The sequence below is a fragment of the Notothenia rossii genome (assembly GCF_949606895.1).
Source record: "Notothenia rossii genome assembly, chromosome: 3".
In the NCBI taxonomy this organism is placed as follows: domain Eukaryota; kingdom Metazoa; phylum Chordata; class Actinopteri; order Perciformes; family Nototheniidae; genus Notothenia; species Notothenia rossii.
The window spans coordinates 14,351,730-14,362,356 of record NC_136901.1 but is presented as its reverse complement, the minus strand read 5'-3'; the positions used below and the strand labels follow the sequence as shown (position 1 = coordinate 14,362,356).

General features: G+C 39.8%; 1 protein-coding gene and 1 long non-coding RNA gene across 3 annotated transcripts; one reads left to right on the top strand and one right to left on the bottom strand.

The window, feature by feature from the left end:
• The first annotated feature begins 375 nt into the window (after nt 1-375).
• On the top strand, nt 376-6,746 carry LOC307031462 (uncharacterized protein). Of its 2 annotated transcripts, XM_079668592.1 has the most exons (5): nt 376-2,036; nt 2,275-3,027; nt 3,266-3,478; nt 4,315-4,428; nt 4,851-6,746. In XM_079668592.1, exons 2-5 carry the CDS (start codon nt 2,299-2,301, stop codon nt 5,910-5,912), a joined length of 2,118 nt encoding a protein of 705 aa, XP_079524718.1. In that variant the 5' UTR covers nt 376-2,036; nt 2,275-2,298; the 3' UTR covers nt 5,913-6,746. The 2 variants fall into 2 exon arrangements, with proteins under 2 accessions (XP_079524718.1, XP_079524717.1); XM_079668591.1 differs by having other exon boundaries at nt 376-3,027.
• Nucleotides 6,747-7,046: 300 nt separating this feature from the next.
• LOC307031463 lies at nt 7,047-9,178 on the bottom strand. The gene is made up of 2 exons (XR_013805973.1): nt 8,294-9,178; nt 7,047-8,103 (listed from the first exon to the last, which is right to left on the bottom strand). It is a non-coding gene; the product is annotated as an uncharacterized lncRNA (long non-coding RNA).
• Between the last annotated feature and the right edge of the window lie 1,449 nt (nt 9,179-10,627).

Sequence of the window (10,627 nt, the reverse complement as noted above, 5' to 3'; positions counted from 1 at the left end):
TTATAGCAATCAGGAAACATTCACAGCTCACAACTACACATCGCTTCCCCATCATGAATTGTTAGATAAAAAAAGTTTAGCGAGGTCCGGTTACACATATGTTGAGCGAAAATAGCGGAAGGATACAAAACAAACAATCCAGACGAGGCTGGTGTTTGCCACGTGTGACGTCACACAGCTGGGTTAATGGCTGGCAAGCTTTTCGCTACCGGAGCGGAATAACACGGGAAAGTGGCACACATTTCATGTTATTTGGGGGGTATTTATGGAAAGAATCATTGATGTTGATATGTCAAATGAAACAGTGGAAAGTGATGAAGCGATTTATTAACACAGAATAACTTTTATTTTGGACATTACATGGACTTTAACTGTGTGGTTCGGAGTCACTGTGGCACACACTGGACCGCTGGTGAACAGCTGTTAGAACGTGCCGTTCAGGTGTTCAGAGCAGAGCTCCCTGTCGGAGCGGCAGAGCGTGATGTGCACTGAAAAGTTTTTTTTTCCCGTCGCAATATTATCGTTGAGCTAGCTAACACACATACATTGTCACTATCTGCTAACGTTAGCTTTAGCCTTCGTTTTCTAATCGTTTTTTTCATAGGCTATAAACAGAGGTGGTATAAGTATATATCTTGTACTTGATTAAAAGTAGAAGTACTCAGTTCTTGTACTTGAGTAAAAGTAGAAGTAGCCTACTCAGATCGTGTAGGCTACTCAGATCGTGTAGGCTACTTGAGTAAAAGTAGAAGTACTCAGATCTTGTACTTGAGTAAAAGTAATAATCCCAGAGTGTAGGAATACTCTGTTACAGTAAAAGTCCTGCATTCCAAATGTTCCTCAAGTAAAAGTAGAAAAAGTATTATTATCAAAATATAGTGAAAGTAGCGACAGTAAAAGTAGTCATTTTGCAGATTGGTCCATTTCAGAATAATATGATATGTTTTATAATGATTGATCATTAAAGTGTTATCAAAGCTGGTAAAGGTGCAGCTAGTTTGAAGTACTTTGTATAATGCAGGGTAGCTTGACGATTTACTCAAGGTGGAACTAAAGTCTGATTTAACACTTGATTATATTCCACATCATTCATCCACATCTGTAAAGTAACTAAAGGTATTAAATACATGTAGTTGAGTAAAAGTACAGCATTTACCTCTGAACTGTAGTGGAGTAGAAGTACAAAGTATCAAAACATTGAAATACTTAAGTAAAGTACAAGTATCTCAAAATTGTCCCCAAGTATAGTACTTGTTGAGTTTATGAACTTAGTTACTTTACACCAGTGGCTATAAAGATAGAAAGACTAACCCTTGCACAGAGGCATGAAAATACATTTTCAAAATGCTCAACAGTGCTGCCAAAATTATAAACTGACTGCTACACAATTAAAATAAATGCTTTTTATATATTTCTATTAGATGTGACTCTATGGCGTTTCTGTTATTATTAACACTGCCGCTTTAGTTGTTCTGACTGCTAAAATCCTCTGTTATTCCTAATTTTAAAGCCGATATTCTGTGGGGTCGGGGGGCTCGGATCCGTGTCACCTTTTTCATACCTGATGAGTTTGCATCCCTGTTGTCAATTTGTTTGGTTATCGAGGCACAGCTGTGTGTGACTCCCTCTGGTACACTGGTATGTGTTTTCCTAATGTAGAGAGCATTGATTAATTAATAAACTACACACTGAATCTAGATCCTACGGAGCCCCCAAGGGGACATGGAGAAGAAAAAAAAAATGTTTTGCGAGATCTCGCAATACTTTTGCGAGATCTCGCAAAACCCCTTTGCGAGATCTCGCAATACTTTTGCGAGATCTCGCAATACTTTTGCGAGATCTCGCAAAACCCCTTTGCGAGATCCCGCAAAAATGTTCGTTTAGCGCAATGTACTTCCGGCCGGTTCAGTTTGGCAACCTACAGTACTCTGGGGCAGCTTGTAACAGATGAAAGAGTCATGGAGGAGGATTTGGAAAGCTTTCGTCGCTCGAGAGAGGTCCCACAAGAGGACATCATGAAAATGTAAAGTGACAAGGTGCGTAGAACATTCATTCAATTCACGGAATAAGTTACCGTAACAGCACAGAGCCTGGAAAAGTCAAACACTTTATAAGTAATATGGAGGTAGCATGGCAGTTAAAAAATCCTTCTGTAAAACGTTTAATGCTGACTTCTGAATTTGATAAGCGCCGTTTGTTTACAAGTTAAGTGTTAGGGTGCTAGGTAGCAAGCTAGTGGTTGTTGGTAATGTATTAGTTATTTTATTTTTGCAGGTTGACAAGGCAGTGCTAACCATCATGAATGATGAACAAATGGCAAAGTATATCACTTCATATGGTGACCGAGTAGCTGTCCTCTCCTTCTGTCAACAAACAAAGCGCAGCACAGATAAAGAAACTCTTCTACAGACATTAAGAGATAAAATAGGAGCACGGAAAAGTAAATCAAAAACAAAAGGAGCATTGTGTGGTGCATCAGGTGTGTTTCAAAAAGAAGGTGAAGGGATGTCAAGACCAAGAAATAACGCAGCAGAAAAGACTACCAGGAAGATTGAAATTGGATGGCTTCATTTTCACAATAAGGAATACCAACAAGTGAGGACCTGCAATGGCGGGGGAACAAGACATGCATCGGTGGAAAAAACAACAACTGTTGCTCAGCTTTTGGAAATGGGAAAGAAGCTATTCTTCCCAAATGGCCACTCAACAAAAGGGCGAGTTGAAGACTTTACCTTTGATGTCTGTGATTTTAAAAGAAACCAGATCCCTTCAGATGACACTGTTGGCAGACTTTATGAACAAACTAAACTGAAGCTGCTTAGATTTTACATATCCACAAAAGAAGAAGCCCACCCAAAAGATCAATCCCCATCTGAGGTAGAAACAGTTAGAGAAGATTCCTTATCTGTAGATTCATCTGTTGCCATCACTGAGGGAGCAGACTCACATGGATCTGTTGATGCAGATGAATTGATTACAGATCTGCCAGAACATGGATATTCATCTGACAGCGACAATAGCGATCAGGTTTGTGGCAGTAGGAAATATAAAGTCACTTTAATGACAGGGACAGATGGAAAGAGATAGTGCTTGAAGATTAAACTTCAGGTAATAACTAAATAAAGAAATGATGTACATGGATTTCATAAAACAGAAAGGTTCCATTGTGTGCCATCAGTCACCACAGTTAGTCACCAACTTTCTACATAGCTATAGTAGCCATTATTACAAATTACTGCTGACAACAAAAGTTGTTTTTTTGTAGCATTTCCAGATACAACCAAGATCCAAAAAACAAAGATCAACCTCTGACACTGTGACAGCAGAAGGTCCAAGGCAATCACATCGCTCCCATTCAACCCCAACAGACGAGGCAGATACACTTGTATGGGATCCGGAAGATGATCTTTGGGGAGCAGGTGGTGATGAGATAGTTGTGATAAAATGGAATGACGTCACACATGAGGATGTCACTCAGGTAATGTGATCAGGAAAGTGTTTGGGTAAGGGGGTAGAAATGCAAATATATGTATTAAAACCAAACCAGTAAACACAGAAAAGATTGAGAAATGTATTGCTACTTCAATTCAATCAATTACATACTGTAGTTTTTTGTTGGATTTCAATAGTCAGTAAATTCGATTCAATTTATAGAAAAAGTCAAATGTGCATTCCTAGTTTGAAAAAAATGTACCATGTCCTTTTATTTTTATGGCATATGTATTCTGTTCCCCGATTATTCTTTGGACACACGAATTAAATAACCTACAGTGCTGTGAAACGCTTACTGTACTTACTGAAATGTTAGCTCACCCCTTGTATATTTAGAGCTTCATTTTGCCACAGCATATTGATTAACATTTAATAGTTTATGCTGCTTTAGAACCTTTCACATTTCAACAAACCAAACAAGACCTGATGAAAACCTGTGGAATTCCACAAAGATTTTAATTTTGCTCATAAGCTCATAACTCATGGTGGCATGCACAACTTCACAATTCTCCTTTTTTTGCGATAATTTCTATATCAAACTACCATTTGTTGTGTATAGTGGTATAGCAAAGTCATGTACAACTTGTATTAAAATAAATGGTGTTATTTAGCAAGCTGCAGTAGAAGTGGAAAGCAACAGAGTCCTTTTGACTTGTGATTGTGCAGTAGTTTTTATAAACACGTACAAGTATTTCTGGTTTTAAATAGAAGATGATGTTGAAGACTATTACGGAAATACTTTTGTAAATTACGGTCTGCAATAACGTCTAAGACTTCAAAGTGTCTGCTGTCAATTAATAACATACTTAATTCATCCTTCAGAGTGCGGAGATGAATGGAGTACCAATGCAGGATTTACTACTCCCCTTGTCCTCTGATTTTGGCCTGCCTTCGGCACATGTGTCCATACATGAGGATACAGTGCAAACAGCACAGGTAAGATGCATCACTGCAAGAAACCCTGAACACATCCTTTAAACTACCGGTCTTGTAAGATTTCACATAACTGTGGCCTGTAAAACATTTGTATACTGTCCTGAGAGCTCTGGAGGAGCTCGGTCAGGTATAAAAAAAGTAACTTTGATGATTTTTATACTGAAGTTTTCAGTGTTACCTCGGCTTTGAATTGGAGACAACAAATAGAAAGTCTGTGTTATAAACTGGAGGTGTGGTGGAGTTGGAAAGAAGGTCTTGTAAAAAATAGCTTTTGAGTTGCATTATGGGAAAAACATAGAATCCAATATTATATGGACCTTGATTCATACTCAACATTTAAACAATTAGGACATTTTGGCCTCTGCTTCATTCATTGACCAATCTTTTTGTGTGTGTTTGTATGATTCGTTCTTCTACTACAGGATTTGCTTTTAAATTCGAGCAGCCAACTATCCCCATCAACCTCAGCTGAAGGCTCAGGAAATCCAGAGAGCACGCGACGTGCATCAATTCACAGGACAAAGGTTGTTGAAGATCTTTTGGCTGTATTTATGGACAGTAGCATAATACATTTGACTCTAAAGATGGACTTTGTAAATGAAAATGCTATTGATGATAATGGAGTGTCAAGGGAGGTTTACACTGCATTCTGGGAGCAATTTCTTGAAACGTGTGAAGGGGAAGCAGAGCGAGTTCCAAGGCTGAGGCCAGATTTCTGTGAGGCTGAATGGCAAACAGTTGGACGGATCTGGGTGAAAGGATTACTGGACCATGGTGTCATGCCAGTGAGGCTATCAAAGGCTTTCATTTTAGCCTGCATTCATGGAGTCGACTCCGTTGATGTAGACATCCTGATGACATCGTTTCTCAACTACCTCTCTCCTGTTGAGAGATCAGCTGTGGAGAAGGCTCTCCGGGGCACAATGGAGGAGAGTGATGAAGAGGACTTGCTCAACCTTTTCACAAGGATGGGTTCCCATTTCCTACCGGCAAAGAACAACATGGAGCCTGCCATCGAAACAATGGCTCATAAAGCCATTCTCCAAGAGCCAAAGTATATCGTCGATTGCTTCTTGACACCCATGTCACTTGTACAGCTGAAACTGCCTGACAAGGACAGTGTGTTGTCTCTGTATGAGAAGAAGAAAGCCACAGGCAGAAGAGTGTCCCAACTGTTTGAAACAACCAACGTGGTGCTGTCTCAGAGAGAACAGACAACTTTCAACCATCTCCAACGATATGTGAAAAATGCTGACCAAGCCAAAGCTGAAAAAATCCTGCGTTTCTGCACTGGTTCTTCTGTCATATGTGTTGACAGAATTGGGGTGTGCTTTAATGCTGAAACTGGGCTCAGCAGAAGGCCTGTTGCTCATACCTGTGGAGCTATCCTTGAAATACCGTGTACCTACAGCTCTTTCCCTGAATTTCGCACGGAATTTGACAATATCCTGTCCAGCAACTACTTTGAAATGGATATCCTTTGAACTTGAGAGCAGTCATTATCAGGCCTGATAGTAACAGTTTGGAATATTATTTTGATTTGATATTTTTGTGTGTTTTTTTTCATTGAAACAACTGATGCACTGAACCGTGTAATGAGCAGTCTGCAATTCTATTTTCTGCTTTAACAAGGATATTACATTTTTTTTAATATGCTTTGAGAATGACTGCAGTTTTCATTTTTGTCAGTTTGATCGTAACCCAGTTTAGAGGCTGAGATTAAGTGTGGTTTTTTTGCAGCTAAGAAAGCTAAACGGTGTTGTCCGTCACTGGTCGAATTGTTAATTGTTGATGTTATGGTGTTAAAGAGTCAGTCCTTTTTGATAACTCTCAGAAAAAAAATGTTTGAAATTTAATGTGGAAATAGTTATGTTAGATCCTGTTTACAAAAAGGTGATGTTGAAAGTGTGAAATGTGGCCTGAAAAGACTACCCTCTAATTACAAGCCCTCAGAATGTATAAATAATATTACCAACATATCACTTTCATTTACTGCCATCTTAACATGGCACCGAATTATAACTCAATGCTATTTTCTTTAGAAACAGAAATCGTGTGTATGTAGATGTGCATATGAAGTGACGTATACATAATGTGCAATGTTTTATTTTTTTATTTCTCAATTGGTCTTAATAAATTGACAAACCAAACTGATTAGGCACATTTTAAATTGAATCAGGGTTGCAAGCCAGGATTTCACACTAGATAAAAATACAAAATTATTATTAATATTTCCACACTGTTAAAAGATCAGCTTGTGCTGTTATTTTCTACCCCTTTCTGACATTAAAGTGCCTGTCAACACAGGCATCACTGTGTTTTCTGTTAATTACATGTAACTTGATGTTCGTACTACTTGGTTCTAGCATTACTAAAGTCCTATACATTTTCACACACACTATTTTTGTTTCACAGTTCGAAAACACATCAGAATCAGAATACATTACATGTTACTGGTTAGACGCTTTTATCCAAAGCGACTTACATACTCAATACTGTGGACAAGGAGCAATTTGGGGTGAAGTGTCTTGCCTAGACACAACGACATGCAGTGCGGTTTGAACCTCTGACCATCTGATCCCCATAACAAGGCTCTATGCACTGCGCCACACGCCTCACCCAATGAATACCTTTATTAGTCCAACAGAGGGGACATTTACATTGTTACAGCAGAAAAGAGCCAAAGACAGCTTAATGTTACCTAAGAAGCATGCATAAAAAAGTATTAAAGATAAACAAATTATAATTTAAACAAAGTTAGACAATTTACAAAATACACATCCTGTAAAAGTTTATAGGTATATATTGCACAGTTATTAACGGCATATATATATTGCACATGGTTGGTATTTAACAACAGGGGGTGTTATAGTCTGTGTTATTGTGTGTGTGTGGGGGGGGGTCTACTAGGGGCTGTACTGGTTATATAGTCTGACCGCTGCTCCCTCTCTCTGAGACAGCGGGGGTGCAGCAGCCTGTCACTGAAAGAGCTGCACAGTGAGGACAGGGTCATGCCATCACATGTATATAAAAGGGGGGAGTGATGTTGACAAGGCAGTATTTTAGTCATCTTACAGTTCATAACACCTTAACAGGACTGGTGTCTACAGAATCTAAAATATTCAACAGCTTAGACTTTACTGACATATTCTAAATTCTTAGTCAACTTAAAGATAGGATTTCAAATTAATTATATGAGCTATGCACACACATGACCTAAGTTCATCAAGCAAATGCAGTGAGTAGCATTACTACTTTGTGAAAGAAACTACAGGCATAAGAGCTATATACTCCCAGAAACAAACAAGCAGTGCGGTGACGGTGAGTTCCAATGTCACGGTATATGATTTAGAGAGATGCACTGATGGCCTCTCTTAGGTGCATATACAAGTTCACAGCCTGATATGGGTCTGTTTGTAGAGTCAGATGGGACTCGCCCATAAAGATGTGGCATAGTTCGTACACATCTGGATCACATGGTATGGCCAGCCGAAAGACACATTCATTTTTGCACAGTTGAACGTGTTCGTCTTCAACAGGGGAAAGGTAGTCTCTTGTCCGGTAAAGGTCAGGCACAGCATACATCACGTTTGGCCGACCGCTGGGGACGTTCAGGTTTCTCGACGGCCTGATGGTGTGCGCGTTCCAAACCTGTGCAGTGTCATCCAACTCATCCTGTTAAAAAGAATGTAATACATTTAGTAAGAACTGTACATACGCATCAACTTAAATAGAGAACAACATTATGGCATTCACACATAACCACCAACCCCGCCCTCTGTCTGTGTCCTTCACTCTCTCCTCTCTTTCTTTTTCTCTCCTCTAACTCACACGCACAGCACATACACACAATGTATTAACTCACCTGGATGAGTCCCATGCAACAAAATTGAAGGAGGCTTTTGTCCAGAAATCCACCATCAAAATGCCCGTTGTCTCTGAGGTCTCCAAATAAGCACATCCAAAACTCCGCGCACTCTCTGCGAAGAAAAACCCCACCAATACTCGATTCGTTGATTGGCGGTGCTGGCTCCCTCCAAGTAGCTTTCATGGGTGCCGTCTGGGCTAGTAGGTACGAGGAAACGCTGAATGCCTCGAACATAGCCCTTTTCTGTTCCAAGATCGCCCCTCACCAGTCTAGGGCAGCCCCCTAAACGCTGCACTGCTTCCATGTAATATCCCCCAATCAACTTTGGGTCACTACTTGTTGTGTAGGCATTAAGCCAGATAATTTTTCTTGAATACCCATCGATACATCCATTTATACAAATGCCATATGGCTTCAGTTTATCATACGAATCCAGGTGCCAGATGAAGTTTGGCCCTTTGGAGAAGTAACGCCTTCGTCTGAGTCGTCCTGCTTGCCTTAATGCCACTCCTCTGGGATCCAGCTCCTTCAGTACCAAGCGCACATCCTCCTTCCTCACACGCAGTCCATGCACTCTGCATTTTGCATACATCCAGCGGTACCCATGAAGCTGCCCAGAGTACTGCAACTGGTTGCGAATGAAATCCACCAGGACCGCAAGCTCAGAGTATACATGTCGACGTGCATGTCCCCTCGCTCGGAGTTTCCTCTTGAGGTGTCTTTCACTTATGATAAACCTGTGCCTATTGCCAAGCACTGATGTTATGTCTTTATATTTTAAGCCAAGCTCAAAGTAAAAATCGATTAACTGCTCCATTGTTGTGGTTTCTGTGTCGCTGAACTGACCCGGAAGTACATTGAGCGAAATGAAAACCTTTGCGAGATCTCGCAAAAGTATTGCGAGATCTCGCAAAGGGGTTTTGCGAGATCTCGCAAAGGGGTTTTGCGAGATCTCGCAAAACCTTTTTTTTTTTTTTTCTTCTCCATGTCCCCTTGGGGGCTCCGTAAGATCCTGACCAAATCCTTTTTTGTTGATCAAATGTTTTCAAAAATGTATTGTATATTATATAACAGCTGCACATCACAGACCGGAGTCTCTGCTACTGTGGACCACGAAGGAGGCGATCATCATCCCCATCCCCAAAGACCCTGCATGGCATGGAAATCTCCTCCTCCTGGAACAATTCTACACCCAGCATATGCTCCCTGTGTTGGCCAGTAGAGAGGAGGACATTTAAATAAAAATACTCTTAACACCCTCGGACTCTGCGTTGTGTTTCGTATGTGTGATGGGGTGTTATGCAGAGGGGAAGAAAACAGGACACAGCAGATTGGGATTGTGGTGGAGATGCTGAGCAGTTATTTAATTGATGCATTTAATTATTATTATACTGCGTGCTTCTTAGTTATTCCATCTTTTGCTGTAACATGGATCTGTATGTAACTTTATATTTACTTGTTATCTAGCACACTTCCTTCTACATCATACACCATCATTATACATGGTGTATATAGGATATATATTTGTATACATATCTGTAAATTGTATAATTTTATTTTTCGTATTTGGGATTTCTCTTTTGTCCACTCAAATACACTTGGCCCTTTCTCTTTTCCATGTGGAAAATGGCAGCTGCATATTCTGCTTTTCTCATCTGCTCCCTGTCTGCTCATCTACGATGAGAAAATTATATAATTAATTACTAATAATCATTTAAACCTGTTATTACCAATATTTCACAAATTCTTCATGTAAACTTAAGAGCACAGCTGTATGTTGAGTATGTCAGCTTTGCTTGGTTCATCTTACTGGGGGGGGGGGGGGGGGGGCGCTACATGGATGTCGGTGCAGTCCACAATAATTTTGCAGTTAAAGGCAGAATGAATTTATTATTGACTCAGAATGAAGCACAACTTCGTGTCATAGAATAGATTGACTTTATTTGTAATTGTGTAAAAAAAAAAATGAATATTGATAAGCAAGCAGGACCTGCAGGAACAGAGAATGGTGATGGATGGAGCTGGGAAGAGAGAAGAATAAAGAAAACAGATCAACTTTATTATCGGATATTAAAAATTATATTTCAAAACAAGTTGCTGCTCCTATAGTTTTCTAGTATGTAAAGATGATTTCACATGACCAATGCAAAATATCACACTCAATACATGTGTGTCTCTGTGGGGTGCATTGTGCCTTTGATGTATATAAATAATATACCATAACCAAATACTATTACGTACAGTGGACATCAGTTTACCAGAGCAGGTCAGTCCAGTGTGCATGTTCCTCAGGGTCTCAGCAGTTACAGGTGAGGTAAAGAAAATAAAAGA